We start from the raw sequence: 16501 nt of genomic DNA on the forward strand, positions 1-16501 counted from the left end.
AGACAGAGATTACAGGTCTGAGGACGGTGCCCAGCCCCCAGACACTGAAGGCACGAAGCGTGCCTATCAGTGAGTGAGAAAACCGGTTGCACTGGGTGCACTTTTTGAAGCCGCTGGGAGGCTTCGATGACATGGGCAGAAAAATCACGCCGGCGAAGTCAAAATCCGCGATGATGGCAAAGGGCACCAAAAAATAAGAAGGAAAAACCCGTACGGGAGGCCAACAGGGCCGCTTTCGAAAGCGAAAGGAAACTTGATGGGGAAAAACAAACTCGAAAATAAGGGTTTTTCTTTTTTTAAACAAACACACAATGCGATTAACTTTGAAAAAAAGAAGACTTCCGAATCAGAAGAACGCGGCAAAAGCGCCAGGGTCTCAGGGCACAGAACGACGAAAACACAGCCGTCCCGAGCTGCGGAAAAAAGAAGACAGACGAACACAAGCGAGTTCGGGCGGGAAGACGGTCACGCATGCGCGGTGTGCATGTGCACGCAGGGGCTAGCAAACGTCTTTGCTAGAGAAGATCTCCGATTGAAAGGGCTGCCGTGGACGTTACCTATTCGTGAGAACAAGCAGCCTGCTTGTCCTCGGAGAACTGGTTTAACACAAATTACTCTTTAATTAGGAATGTCAGCCAGAAAATGATTCATATTTTTTTTCCATCTAGTTTCTGGGCATGTTCATTTTGTTTGTCCATTTCTCCATCAGAGGAACAAATTGAGTGTACAATCTTTTGCAAGATGGCATACTATGTGCAAAGAGGGTGCATTATTCATGTATGCACAATAGGCATCCTCTTTGAGCAGTTATGCTCTGCTGGAGCCAGTCAAAAACCCATGCCGGGACTTCTGAGGACAGGGCTAATGAGGCCTGGGATGCTAGGCCTGAGCAGAGAGCAGGAGGCAGAATACTAAGAGTGTGCAATCCTTTGCAAGAGGGCATACTATTTGCAAAGATGGAGTACTATGCATATATGCACAATAGGCAGACTCTTTGCAAATAGTGCCCACTTTCTCAAGAGAGAATCCTATTATCAGCAGATAAACTACGAATGTGTTTCTCCTTGTTTTGTTTGGTAACGAGCTACAACATGGGATATATCACGGACAATTCCCATATCATCGCAAATGAATGCCTATCCCTACTCCTAACACCTTAATTTCATCCACCTTGTATTTTTCTTAAGTGACAACTGGATTGATATTTCTCTGTTCCCAAGCACTTACAAGCAGGTCAAAACTTTTTTTTGTGTGTGTTGGGGGTGTGAGGGGGGGGGGGGGACATTATCTGGGCCAATATCTTACTATGTTATTTTTGAGGTAGGGTTATTAACTTGCTTCAAAATACTTAGAATTTAAAGTTTTACCCAAAACATGAAAATGAAATCATGCTTCAGTAGATGGAGCCTTAAATAGAAAACAGGTCTTATATATTCTCTAATTGTTTGATAAATGAGGCTTGTTTACTTTAGAACACTCAGATAGGAGGGGAGGAAGTGACGTCATTGAGTAGCATAGCAGCCTAGCCTCATAGCTCCCTCTCCCATCGCCAATTTATTGCGAAAAACAGCGATATAGCAAAAGAAAAACGCAGCCTGGGTAAGCAGACTCTTTGTCTGAACAGCTGAAGACATGAGCAAAACAGCTTCCACCCAAAAAAAAGAGGCGGATAAAGCGGAGAAAAGCATGGCGAGTAAGGCCGCTAAACACCACGAATCCCCGGAGCGTGCTTCCCCATCGGACTCGGACTCCGCGCTGTCAATGTCGGAAGCGCGAGCGCCCCCAAGCTCCATAAGTTCTTATCCTATATACAGAGATTAAGCAGTCCAAGGACGAAATCTTAGAGCGGATGGACACGTTAAGTGCCGACCTTAGAGAACTAAGCGGCAGAGTGGATGAGGCAGAGCTGAAACTCGACAAGCATGCTGAATCTTTAAATAAGCATGCCAACATACTGCAAGAGATGGACCAAAAGCATATTGGAATATAAAATCGACGACCTAGAGAACAGGGGACGGAGAAACAATCTCCGTTTCCCAGGTGTCCCTGAAGGTGGCGACGCAGAGAACGTGGCGGAAATAGTACAGTCGCTGTGCTCCATTTTGCTGGGACCTGATGCGGGAGAACTGAGTTGCGAGCTGGATACAGCCCATAGAACACTGGGGACGCGAAAGGAGCAACAGACGCGCGACATAATTGTGCGTTTCCATAAATATGAAACCAAGGAAAAAATCCTGGTGCCCCCAAGGACAGAGAGATTGGAATATGGTGGAGCCCAGATCCAGGTGTACCAGGATTTATCGCAACACACCCTGCAGCTGAGAAGGCAGATGAGACCAGCGTTGGAATCCTTGAATAAGCATAAAATATCATACAGATGGGGATTTCCCTTCTCACTCAATTTCACCCTGAAGGGCAACAAGCACAGGGTGCAAACCCTACAGGAGGCATGGGAGGCCCTGTATGCCGCTGAACTGGTTTCTGCAAAGGCTCCACCAGGGGCGGTAGCGCCCACTACTCGAGCGAAGCTTCAACAATGGCAGAGAGTTCCAGAAACTACAAAACGTGGTAGCCAGAAGCGCTGAGCCGGACTATGCAGGCTGGACAGAGGCGCGGAGAATATACTATCATGGACATAGAGAGTGGGAAACAGACTTCCCTTAACTGTAAGATGTACCAGTTTCGACTTACAGACTGTGATAGATGGTAAGGGTTCTAACATTACTTGCAATTTAAGAGCCCAAGGGCTGACTGTTTTGGTTATGATGGAGAGTCAGGTGTTTATTGGGTATAAATGGGGGCCAGAGGTGGGACGGGTTGTTGATGGGAGGGTTAACTGCTGATTCTTTGTGAGAAGGTAAGGGGTGGGAGGGGGGATGAACGTGTGGGTGGGGGCTGAGTGAAAGATGGGGAACTTCTTCGATTCCCATTTGGAAGACGTGGTCTTTCACTTGGTGAGAATGGAAGGGACTGGGGAAGGTTTCAAGTGGAGGGGAGTGGACAGGGGAGGGAGGGTGGTACGGGACAGGGGTGGACATGGCTGGGGTCAAAGACTGTATATAATATCACAGAGTGCAGAGCTGACTTGGAGGGATGCAGCTGACCAGCATTGGTAACACACTCAGTGATGGGTACAGATTTAAAGATTCTATCCTATAATGTAAAAGGGCTGAACATGCCCCAGAAAAGGCAGAAGTTCTATAAAGAATTGGGGCAGCTCAGGCCGCACGTGGTCCTTCTTCAGGAGACACACCTGAGAAATAGACACGAAAGACTTCTCTCCCGCTCAGACTATCCAGTGGCACATTTTGCCGCTGCAGCAGGGTCAAAGGGGGGGGGGGGGGGGGAGTGGCGATCTTGATACACACCGCAGTTGGGGCACAGGTGATCAAGGTAAAGAGGGACACGGGAGGACGCTACATCTTTCTGCATGTCAAAATTGACCAAGTGGACCTCACTATAGCATCTATCTATGCACCGAACTCAGCGCAGGCGGGTTTCATTGGCCATTTCTTTGGCCATTTTGCACAGGGATCCCTTATTATAGGCGGGGACTTTAACACTGTGATGAATCCAGGCCTCGATCGATCTGGAGCTCCAAGAAGCGAGGGACAGCGGGACTCACTGGCATTGAGATCTTAGCACAATCACTAGGCACAGTAGACTTGTGGAGGGTTAACCATCAGAGGGTGCGAGACTACACATTCTATTCCCCAGTACACCATTCATACTTTCGCATAGATTATATCTTCTTGGACACTGCATTAGTTAGTGGAGAGGGGCCCTGAAGCAGGGATAGGCAGTATGACCCTGTCGGACCATGCCCCGGTGTGGGTAACTTTACCCCAATATAAGGACTGAGAGTAAAGATAAAAGATGGACACTAAATGTTAGTCTACTGCAAGAAGGGGCAGTAGTGGAAGGATATAAAAAAAAATGCTAAAAGAATACCTTGAGTTCAATTTGGACTCTGGGCCTTCGCTCAATACATTATGGGATGCCATGAAGGCAGTATCCCGGGGCTACGTTTTGCAACTGGCCACTCACTGCAGAAGCCCTGCTCCTGTCCTGCAAACATGTGCTTACCTCATGCTGTTCATACTATGTAACAAGGACTTGTAAATAACATAACTTTTGATCTAGACCTGCTACTTTGCCTTAGTTAAGGTGAAATTAGATCTTACCAGCTAATTTTCTTTCCTCTAGACCCTCCAGACCGGTCAAGACGCGTGGGTTATGTCCTCCTACCAGCAGAGGGAGACTGAGAAACACTAAGCTTTTGAAGCCTGTATATATAACCTGTGCAGAACCTCCACTAGCCAGTATAACCCTGACAAAGCAGAGAAACAAAAAACACTAACAACAACTAGCAACCCTGTACGTGGTCACAGTAAACTGCAAAAACAAGAAACATTGTCCGCTTGCTCTTACGGAAACATGTTCCTTTGCCTTTGATAAACAGTTGGGCTTCTACAGGTGGACTATCAAAGAAGAGCCCCACCTGTCCCAGACTCCTATCACAAAACAGAAATAAACAGTCTGCAATTAGAGAAACAACAATCTACAGCAGCCAAGAATTATTCAACACACACACCTCCTGGCCTCCAATACAGACAGGGCGGGCCTCTTGACCGGTCTGGAGGGTCTAGAGGAAAGAAAATAGCAGGTAAGATCTAATTTCACCTTCCTCAGCGACCCTCCAGACCGGTCAAGACGCGTGGGACGTACCAGAGCAGTAACTAACTTACGGGAGGGACCTACTAAGGCTGCCCCAAAGCGCACCTCGTCCTTTGCATGCACAGGAATACTATAATGCTTCACAAAGGAATGCAACGAATACCAACCGCAGCCCAACAAATTATCTAACGGAGAAATCATACTATTCTCCACCCACGAGGCTGCCATTCCCTTGTGGAATGAGCAGACCAGCCCCTAGGCACCACAGGACCCTTCACCAAGTAAGCCAAATGCAACCACCCTCCTTCAACCACCGTGCTATGGTCACCTTAGGAGCCGCTGCACCCTTCTTTGGGCCACCATGAAGAACGAACAAACGGTCAGAGGCTCTGAAGTCCTGAGTTCCAGAGAGATAACTCAAAACTCTCCTGACATCCAGCTTGGCAATACCACGCTGCTCCGAATCTCCAGCCATATCACCCAACACTGGCAGAGAGATGACCTGGTTAACATGGAACTCAGAAACCACCTTGGGCAAAAAGGAAAGCACCGTCCGCAACGAAACCTTTCCCTCAGAAAGGACAAAAATGGTTCCCTACCAAGACAAAGCCTGAAGCTCTGAAACCCTCCGTGCTGAAGTAATTGCCACCAACAAGACTGTCTTTAAAGATAAATCCTTACAGAGCCGATACCAGAGGCCCAACGGAGGCCTGATCAAGCATCCAAAACGAGCTTCAAATCCCACGGATTGCATCATCCGTCACGGAGGCGGACGCAGCAACTTAACACCCTTCAAAAAACGCACTACCTCAGGCACAGAAGCGAAGGACTTTCACTGAAGCTTCCCACGAAAACATGACAAAGCTGCACCTGAACCTTCAGTGTAGACAAGGCCAGACCCCTATCAACACCATCGTGCCAAAATTCCAAAACATCCGCCACCGAAGAGCGAAACGGCCGAACTCAATGGTCTTCACACCAGTGCTCAAAGATTCTCCAAACCCGGACTACGCCAAGGAAGTGGATCGTCTACGGGAGCTCAACATCGTAGCAAAGCCACTGGACCCAAGCCCCTTCTTCTTCACTTGTGCCGCTCAAGAGCCAAGCCGTAAGCGAAAACCGAGCCGGATCCGGCATGATTATCGGGCCTTGACACAGAAATGATCCAACAAAGGCAGGGCCGCCGCCTCTGCCAACCGCACCAGGTCTCCGTACCATGGTCGACGCTGCCAATCCGGAGGCCACCAGAATCACCCGACCGGAGTGATGTTCGATGCGCTATATTACTCGATCGACTAACAGCCAGGAGGAAACACATACAGCCACTCCGAGGCCAAGGCAACAGAAGAGCATTGATTCCCTCCGCTCGAGGGTCTCTTCAGCGACTGAAAAAAAATCTCAACTTGCGCATTGCGAGCCGTTGCCCTAAGATCTATCACCGAAAGTCCCCAGACCGACACAACTCGCTGGAACACTGACCGAAGAAAAGACCACTCTCTGGGATCTAGAGTGTGCCTGCTGAGATAATCTGCATCTATGTGACCTACCCCGGCCACATGCGCTGCCAAGAGAGCCTGAAGATGAGTTCAACTGCGCCGCCAAGGCTCTTCGTCCCTTGACGGTTGACATACGCTACTGCCATGGCGTTGTCGCAAAGCACTCGGACTGCCTTGTGGCGAACCACCGACGGCAAGGCCTGGAGCGCCACCCCGAATGGCCTGAGTTTCCAGCCGGTTGATGGACCACTCTGCTTCTGCCCGAGACCACCAGCCTTGAGCTATCTGACCGAGACAATGTGCCCCCCAACCTTGCAGACTGGCATCCGTGACCATTACCAGCCCCTGTGGGGACTCCAACGGCATTCCTTTTCCCAAATTGCGCGGGTTGAGCCACCAGCGGAGACTGAGACGAGGGGCCACCGACAGCGGACAACACATCTCCAAGTCCTGCGACAGAGGGGACCAACGACTGAGCAGAGCTGACTGTCCCTGACGCATGTGCGCCCTGGCCCACGGAACTACCTCTATGGTCGCCGCCATCAGGCCCAGGACCTGACGATAAGTATGGGCCGTCGGCGCCTTCTCTGCAAGGAACCGACGAATCGGACCCTGCAACTTGGAACCAAAAGGCCGCATGAAGGAAAGTGAAGATAAGCTTCCGTCAAATCCAGGGAAGTGAGAAACTCTCCTTTCCGGACCGCACCAGTGACCGACCGCAACGTCTCCATCCGGAAAGAGGGCACCTTGAGTGCCGCATTGACCCTTTGAGATCTAAAATGGGACGAAAAGTGTCCTCTTTCTTGTGGACCACAAAATAGATCAAATAGCACCCCGAGCGTTGCTGATCTGAAGGAACAGGAACCACGGCTCCCAACGCGAGCAGCCACCGCAGAGTGTCCCTCACTGCTGCCCTCTTGCTCCAAGACCGACAGAGGGATTCCAGAAACACTTCGGGAGAACAGCTTTCGAATTCCAGCGCATATCCGCCTCGAAACACCTCGAGAACCCACTGATCTGACCTGATTTGGGCCCAGCTCTGGTAAACCAGACTCAGCCGAGCCCCAACATGCACCAGTGCCTGAGCCCGCACACCTTCATTGGGAATTGCGGCCTGAATACTAACCTCCCGCGGAAAAGCCACGCCCTCCGCGACGACTCTCACGAAAGAACTGTGCGCGCTGGAAAAACCGACCCCTAGGTCCTACTACTATTAAACATTTCTATAGCGCTACTAGACTTACGCAGCGCTGTACAAATTAACATGAAAAGACAGTCCCTGCTCAACACAGCTTACAATCTAAATTGGACAGACGAACGGACAGCTAGGGGTAGGTCCCACTCGATCTGCCCGGCCTATACCGCTGAGCCTCCCTAAACCGTCCCAGGAACTAGTTCTGGCCCCTGTCTTGAACCGAAAATCTGGAAAGCCATAGAACCTTGGTATCACTAAGACCTCACACTAACTTGTCCAAATCTTCTCCAAAGAGCATAGCTCCCTTAAGTGGCAGAGACCCACAACCATAGCCATATTTTTTGTCTGAAGTACGCAACAAATCATAAAATGCCTCAGACAAAAAGGATGAACCCATGTCCAAGTTGGCTAACTCCTGACCCCCCAGAAGAACCAACATCTACCGAATCATCCAGGAGCTTCTCTGGCCCAACGAAAACATGCCCGAGCTACCAGACCCCCACAAACCGAGGCCTGCAGGGCTAGAGCCGACAAAACAAAACTACGCTTGAGAAAAGATCCCAACCTCCTATCCTGAGGATCACGGAGGGCCATTCCTCCATCAACCGGGATAGCCGTAGCTATAATTACTGCCATCTCTACTGCATCTACCGTGGGAGCCTTAAAGGAATCCCTATCGTCCTGAGGGAGGGGATAAAGCCTCGCCATTGCCTTTGCCACCTTACACGGCAAATCCCATTCCTGACAAATCATCTCCCGGAGATCCTTGTTCATAGGGAAGGATCACGCCTGACGCTGAATGCCCCCTTCACCAACGGATCCTGGACAGTTTCCCCCAAAGCCACCTAAGGACCAAACTGAAGGGTGGACGACACCCGATCTATGAGTTCTGACAGCTCATCTCTATGGAAAATCCGCACTACTGAAGGATCCTCTCCAGGAATCCAACAATCCTGCTCCTGCGAGCCGTCAATTCCATCTGACTCCCCCAGATCACTAAGCGCAGCTTCTGCAGCTACAGGATATAAAACATTGCTGTCCTCTAACCACTCTAACCGTGGTCTCTCAGCCAAGACGGAAACAGCCCCCCTCTTCCAATTGAGGGGGGGGGGGGGGTCCCGATCTCCAGGCCTGATACCGCGTCCAGACAAATCTGGAGGAAAGCCCACCATTCCTGGACCGTCATTAGGCCCTTTTGTGCCAAAAACGAAGGCCGCAGGCCCAAAAACAGCTGGCTCCACGGGCCGCGTCGGACTCAAGATGGCGGTCGTTCCCAGCCGAAACTGTTCCTGCTGACAGTGGCCCTGCCTACGCTCCCGCTGACCCGGAGACTCCCGACACCATCGATCCCTCCGTGGTCAAGTCGGGGGGAGCCGCAGCCACCTTTATAGGCGCACCGCAAAGCTACACTGAGCGCCCGGCGCCTCTACCCCTCGCCACGAGCACGCGCGACATCGCAGGAGCTGGGCCGCCATAAACCACGAGGGAAGGGAAAAGCTGTTCCACAAACGCGCCAAACCAAAAACCCACTCACACTGCAAAAGCACTGAAGAAAGTGCTGCTCCCCTCGTTCCAGCAAAGGAATCGAAACCCCCCGTTCGGTCCCGCTGAAAATAAAGAAATAAATGCCCTTAAAGGCACAGTACTCCAACTCTGGCAGCTGGAAATTGTAAGGCACTCAAGGGCTACAATACTGAGAAAGCAGTCGAGGCACAAAGCTGGCAAGCAAAATGAAATAGAATAACTGACCTTAAAGGCACAGTACTCTAATTCTGGCATCTGGAAATTGTAAGGCACTCAAGGCTACAATACTGAGAAAGCAGCCGAGGAACAAAGCTGCTGAGCAAACAGAAAGAGAGAGCAGCACAGGGGGAGGGACCCAAACATAGGTGTAACACCCAGGGGGAAAAACTGGGCCCCACCGGACCCAGGGCCCCAAAGCACTTTTTTTTTTTTTTTTCACACACACGACAGGGTACTGCAACAGAATAAAGTTTGGAAGGAAAAAATCCTACGACTCAATGACAAACTACCTCACCAGACTATTGGAGACTGCACAGGCTGTCTACTGCTACCTCTGCTGAGACTGAGAAAATACTGGCTAGTGGAGGTTCTGCACAGGTTATATATACAGGCTTCAAAAGCTTAAGTGTTTTCTCAGTCTCCCTCTGCTGGTAGGAGGACATAACCCACGCGTCTTGACCGGTCTGGAGGGTCGCTGAGGAAGCACAGATTATCTGTTAAGATCTTTTAAAACCTACCTCTCGTGTGCAATTGTATATTAAATCAACCTTTTTGAAGCTAAAAATACGGTCTCTTTGTGTTCTAAGTATATGGTATCTTTTATATATACTTTATTTAATTTATTGCAATTATCACCTTTGGTGATTGGTGGAGAAATTAATATCCTAAAACTTATAAATACAGCGCCTGTTCTTAAATTATAAACAGTAGCGAGTGCTCTAGAGCTATTTCCCCAAATAAATCATTTCTTGTAACATTTTATTTATATCAACGCCCGCAAGCACAGATAGCGAGCTGCTTGGAAAATATTCACCTGCTGGAAGCACAACACAAGGGAAGTGGGTCAGTACAGGTTTTGAAAGAGCTTAGTGACCAGAGATTACTGTTGGACTTAATCTATTCAGAGCATCTCAGTATGTTACAAGCAAAGAGCAGGGTGGGCTCTTATGAATTTGCCAATAAAGTAGGGCGCCTTTTAGCCATAAAGATGCGAAGGCAGAAAGTTGAGCAGACTATCTTAAAGATACGAGATGAAGGTGGGAATGATCTAGGTAAAACCGATCAAATACATAAGAGATTTGGGGAATTTTACAAAGCCCTGTATGCAAAAGAGCTAAATCCTTCAATGGGCTTAATAGATCAATATTTACAAGATAGCGAGCTGTCCTCTCTGAGTCACCAACAGCAGCGACTGTTAGATGAACCGGTTACCCCTAAGGAAATTCAAGAGGCTATAAGAAGCTTACCATTGAGTAAATCGCCTGGTCTGGACGGCTTGCCAAATGAGTTCAATAAGCAGTACGCAACTGAATTAGCACCTCTTTTAGCTGATGTGTTCAATCAGGTGGGAAGGGGCGGGTCCCTACCTCAATTCATGATGGAGGCCTGGATAGCGGTACTACCCAAGCCGGAAAAGATCATTTATGTGGATCCTATAGGCCTATATCAGTGCTAAATGCCGATGTAAAAATCTTGGCTAAGGTACTGGCAAGCCGACTGGCCCCTATTCTCCCAGTGCTCATCCATCCAGACCAGGTTGGATTTGTCTCTTATAGAAAAGCAATGGATAATATTAGGAGGGTGATTGACATTATGTACTTGGCAAAAAGAACCAGAAACCGCTATGTCTCTTAAGCCTTGACATGGAAAAAGCCTTTGACCGGATTCACTGGCCCTTTATGCACAGGGTCCTGGAGACGATGGGGTTTGGAGTGCAGTTTAAGCGATGGATCCAGGCTTTTTATGATTCGCCAAGGGCATGTGTCTGGGTCAATGGTGGCAACTCCGACTTATTCCACACTGTACAGAGGCACAAGACAGGGGTGTCCTTTGTCACCTTTGCTATTCGCCATGGTGATGGAGCCCTTTGCGGCACAGGTGTGCCTTGATCCCAACATCTCAGCACAAGTGGCAGATAGAGTTCACAAAATGGCTCTTTTTGCAGATGTTTGCTGTTTGTTACTCATCCTCTGACTACATTCCCACAATTAGAAGCGACAGATAGAAGAATACTCCACAGTGTCCGGTTTCAAAGTTAACATGGCTAAATCTGAGGCTTTAAATGTAACACTCCCAGAGGCGGCGGTGGAGTCTTTAAAGATCTCATCTCCCTTCCGATGGGCTCACAAACGAATTAGATACTTGGGGGTGAATTTGACTAGGGAACTCTCAGAACTCCTTAAGGCAAACTATAAGGGATTAGGCAAAACTATTGGGGCCCGACCTAGAGCGCTGGGGAGACATGCAGTTCTCATGGTTTGGAAGAATAGCTATCCTTAAAATGAATATACTGCCTCGATTGCTGTACCTTTTCCAGGTGCTGCCTGTGATGATGCCCAGGCTATTCATAGCTTCTTTACAAGATAAATTTGTGCGGTTCGTCTGGGCAGGAAAGCGTCCAAGGCTAGCGCGATCATTATATATAGGGAAAGGAAGAGAGGAGGGTTGGGGGTACCCAATCTTGCATGGTATTATAGAGCAGCGCAGGGGAAGGCAGCACTTGAATGGCACCAAGAATATCCAGATAGACAATGGGTGCAAATAGAACATTCACTAGGTAGACACCGTTGAGCGCATTAATGTGGCTACCTAGGCCATTAAGAAGTATAGGGGAGGGAACTTGTCCCTCAGTGGATGTAACACTTACTACTGGGATAGAATGTTCCCTAAGAAACAATGCATCTTGACCCGGAATAGCCTATAGCGTACAATCCACTATTCATACCAGGTACTACAAAGGGGACATTCACCAAATGGTACGAGGCCGGGGTGCGAAATTGGGGACAGATATTTGAAGATGATTCATTGTTGTCCTTTAATGTCTTGAAGGATAGATACCCAGGGGTAGAGGGAGGTGAATATGCATACTGTCAAGTGGCACACTTTTTACAGACTAAAGCAGTGCGAGAGGTGATGCAGCGAACGAAACTTGATTGGAGGAGATTAGTGGGAAGCTTAAGTCCTCTCATGGCCTGACTAAGTCACCTCTACCAAAGCATAAGCCAGCACTCACCCTGTAGTGGTGCACATTGAGAAGTTGGGAGAAGGGAATTGGGTGTGGGCCTGGAAGAGTCTGAGTGGGAGAGAATAGAAGAAAAAGTGGTGGGGGTATCACCCATGTACCCCTGCAGGAAACGCTGTGAAGGTGCTCAATCGGTGGTACCTCACACCTGTCCAGAAACAGAAGATATTCCGGCTTCTTCGGGTGGGTGTTGGAGGAGGTATGGTCAAAGGGGTACAATGGGTCACGTGTGGTGGAGCTGCACCAAAATCCGGGCATATTGGAGGGCGGTTCACTTCAGGCTGCAGAAATGGTTGGGATGCACAGTGCCACTGGTCCCGGAGGTGTGTTTTTGATTTCTGCCCGGATTGCCAGTATAATGCCGGCCCAACAGAAACTGGTGAAACAGTGGTTGGCAACAGCAAGGGTGGTCTTGGCTTCACATTGGAGGGAGGGAGGGGGTGGTCCCCGGTAACGAAGTGGCTCATAAACACCAGATGGGGAATTGGCAAGCAGTATGGAAATGCATCCCTCAGATGCTCTGTAAAATTGGCCTATACGTTTAGAGAGCGATATGAATGAATATAGCTAGTTGTGTCCAATGGGAGGGAGGGAGGGGTGGGGAATCACTAGATCCAGTAAAATTCTAAAAAATTTTGAAGTTTGGAGATGTTACTTAAGGCAAGTTGATATTGTTCTATGCCACTTATCAGGAGTATTAATAGATTCTTTGTATACACTATGGAGCACTGCATCCTTATTGAGTGTAAAATGTCATTTTTGTTATGGTTCATTGATAATAAAGACTTCTTGCAAATATAAAAAAAAAAAAAAAGAACACTCAGGAGTGTAAGACTAGGTAGACTTCCAAAAAAAAGGTCAAATCTTCATCTCACAGCTGAAAAATACTACAGTAGAACGCCGATATCCAGACTATCCTCTGCAGAGGGAGTCCAGATAATCATAAATCCAGATAATTGGACATATCAAATTTCTGTAATGAAGAAGTGCCTTTTTGTTTTTCCATTCCCAAGCAGCAATAGCAAGGCAGTTTTCCTCTGCCACGTTGCCACAAGCAGCAAGGCCACTTCCTCTGCCATGTTCCCACAAAGAAGTGATAGCAAGGCCATTACCTCTGCTGTGTCCCTGCAAGAGCAAGGCAGAGAGGACTTTTTACTGCTGCGTATGAGTCAGGAAAAGGCAGGTAAAAGATAGGGCAGGGCTTTTCTCTGTGCAGACCGTGAGGATTGGTTGGGAAGGTATTGGCAGATAATTGGAAATCCGGATGATCGGCGTTCGGATAGACGTTCTACTGTACTCAGTTCCTCTATAGAGCCTCCAAAACAAACTTCATATAGTAAAGCTGACTAGATTAAAAGCATAACAGGACAAACTCAGATAAGCCATCATACCCATTGCGCCAATCATTTGACTGCCATATCCTGCACCACTTCCTCCTGCAGTAGAATTCAGGAAAAGTTCTACGTATCTGTGCTCTATAGAAGGGAAAGAAATAGAAGTTAGAACTAGGTAACAGTATCCACTGCAACAGAGGCAAAGGAAAGCATTTATGTCCACAGATATGCACACTCAGTATTCAGGTGATATGGATCACTACATGAACTCATGCCATGACTCAATCAAGCCAAAGTATTCAAACAGGTAAAAATAAATCTGCTGCAGCAGAGGAGTTCAGCAGTGGTTCTCGAGACATGGACATAATGAATACATAATGGAAGGAACAGCTGGGCTTGCTAATTTTTATTGACTTGTATCCATTAAATATTGTTTTCCACATACATATCTGCTTCGTTTGGTTTCCATCTTGAAGTTAACCAGAAGCCAAGGCCCAAATGGCTGTGGGCAACAGAAAACAAAACCAAAAGAAAGAGCTGAAAAGCTAAGAAAAGGGACAAAGGGAGTGTAAGGGAAGAAATTTTTCACAAAAACCTCTTCGGTACTTACAACTTCAAGACAGGAAATCACAAAATAGGAAACAAGGAAATCTCTGTATGCAGCGACTGCAGACAAGTCTTCACTGCTTTGCGGAATCAAGACTGCAGGTCTTAAAGATACAAGAACGCTGGGTAGCATCCACAATGGGGATCCGCCAGGGGACATCACCCATATGGAAATCTAAGTACTGCTTACCCCAAGAGAATAAGCATTTTCTCGGCCTTTGTTGTCTAGGTGATCTGGTACAGTGAATGGGGTGGGCTGGGGATGAGGGTTCTAATCAATCTCTTTTCTTGATTCTTTCCACTTTACATTTCATACTGTCTTTATACAAACTTCTTCCTCTAGCACTTTGATCTTTCCACATCATCTCATTAGCTCCATTTCCAAGTCTCAGGTTCTGGTATGTTTACTTTGTACACTTGAATTACTCTAAAGTACCTAGAAATTCAAACTTTAATTTGCAGCAGGACTCATGCAAAATGTCCAGGCCGACATTTCAGCAAACCTCAAGGTAGGTGCAAACTCAGACTTCTCACGATTAGTATTTCACCGAGTATGAATTTTTGGTAGGGCAGGTTGAAACCCAAGGTGAATTCAACATAGTAAAATGTATAAAGTTCATCAGAATAGCTGGAAAAACTTACGCATATTAGCTTTGTCTTTAGACATAGCAGCCACTGCATCCTCATGAGTAGCAAACTCCACATCTGCCTCTCCAGTTACTCGCCCATCTGACCCTATTTCAATGTGCACTCGTACAGGGTTTAAAGGGGAGAAGAACTAGATAAAGAGAAAATTTGTTACATAAGAGATTACAAATATTTAAGTACAATTAAACATAAGCAGGTGTAAAATGTGCAACAAAGCAGTTCTACTATTTTCTCCTAGGGGAAATCTGTGCAAAAAATTCAGCCAAATTCTACATCTATCAGAATACAAAAATTCAAAATAGGAAAAGGAAATTTGCTCAAATGCACAATTAATTTCATGTTCAGAATTTTTCCTCAGGAGTACAATTAACTGCACCATAACAGGTGTATCTGGTTTTCAGTTCTTTTTAATTTAAGCAAGCCACATAGTGCAATAGGAGCACCAAGCTTGCAACTGCAAGAAATCAGATTTGTCTACAATTTGTAGCCAACAGTTAGGTTCACAATTGCTATTAAAATGAACAAGTATGTACTGCATGCAGCTCTTCTTCACTCAGTGGATTGCTAAAATTCCAGAAAACCACGTCCTAACCCCTAAGTTAACAGACTAGCCACCTCCTAATACTCTTGCACAATACCCTCCCCCTTTCCATCAAGCTCACCTTCCTTCCCCACACTTTTCACCCAACCTCAACCCTATTCAATTTCCCCATATTTCCACCAGCTTTCTCCACCCTCTACAGCTCTTCTTCTAAGAACATGAGTAGCCATACTGGGTCAGACCAACGGTCCATCTAGCCCAGTAGCCAAGCCAGGTCACAGGTACCTGGCAGAAACCCAAATTGTGTTAACATTCCATGCTACTAATCCCACCATCAGGAGTACCCCACTGAGCCTGAATATACTGATTCACAGAGAAGAGCCTACCCAACTGCAAGCTACTAATCCCACCATCAGGAGTATCCCACTGAGCCTGAATATACTGATTCACAGAGAAGAGCCTACCCAACTGCAAAGGTCTAAAATACAAACTAACGCATGTGTCAACCTTTTCCTACCTGAGCACACAATTCTGGAACACGCTGCCGCGTAATTTAAAAACGATCTATGAACTTACTAACTTCTGCAAACTACTGAAGACCCATCTCTTTAACAAGGCATACCACAAAGACCAACAAATGTGAACCTCTCCACATATATCCAGAAAAGACTTAGTATATCTGCTTGTTAGACTACTATCTTGTCTTATCATAATCATGTCACCCAAGATCTGTCTGTAATACTAAATATCTATCTTATCGTGTATTTCCACTATTCATGATGTATTGTAAGCCACATTGAGCCTGCAATGAGGTCAGAAAATGTGGGATACAAATGCAATAAATAAAAATAAAATAAACTGATATAAGCCCTTCACTAGAGGATCCTCCTTTGAAGGCTTATCAAAATTCAAACTGCAGAAACATTAGAAATGAGCTCCTGCAGCTTATCCCTGTGAAGAACATGAGGCACTGATGAATCCTTGCCCAGAGGCAGCTCTTGCATCCAGGAAGCGCTTTCCTGCTGCTCCAGGCTTCTGCCCCCAACTCCAGCTCATCCTCAGAAAAATAGAGTATTCTGTCGTGACTTACTGATCCCTCCGTATAGAAATGCTGGGATCCTCAAGAGAAGAATCTTGGAACAGATACACGGAAAAATTAATTCTTACCTGATAATTTTCTTTCCATTAGTCCCAACAGATCAATCCAGAGACTTGTGGTTTGTGTCACTCTACCAGCAG

At 47.2% G+C, this 16501-nt stretch overlaps 1 protein-coding gene across 4 annotated transcripts in view; it reads right to left on the reverse strand.

Annotated features, from left to right (window-relative positions):
• The window catches only part of HNRNPH1 (heterogeneous nuclear ribonucleoprotein H1), a 262634-nt gene that overhangs the window by 76939 nt on the left and 169194 nt on the right, over positions 1–16501 (reverse strand). For all 4 annotated transcript variants that reach the window (XM_030213130.1, XM_030213126.1, XM_030213127.1 and 1 more), the window contains 2 exons: positions 14716–14851; positions 13525–13608 (listed from right to left, as the gene is read on the reverse strand). In XM_030213130.1, the coding sequence (XP_030068990.1) occupies positions 13525–13608; positions 14716–14851 (220 nt within the window). The remainder of the gene's footprint in view (positions 1–13524; positions 13609–14715; positions 14852–16501) is intronic.

The sequence above is a fragment of the Microcaecilia unicolor genome, chromosome 8, assembly GCF_901765095.1.
Source record: "Microcaecilia unicolor chromosome 8, aMicUni1.1, whole genome shotgun sequence".
NCBI lineage: Eukaryota > Metazoa > Chordata > Amphibia > Gymnophiona > Siphonopidae > Microcaecilia > Microcaecilia unicolor.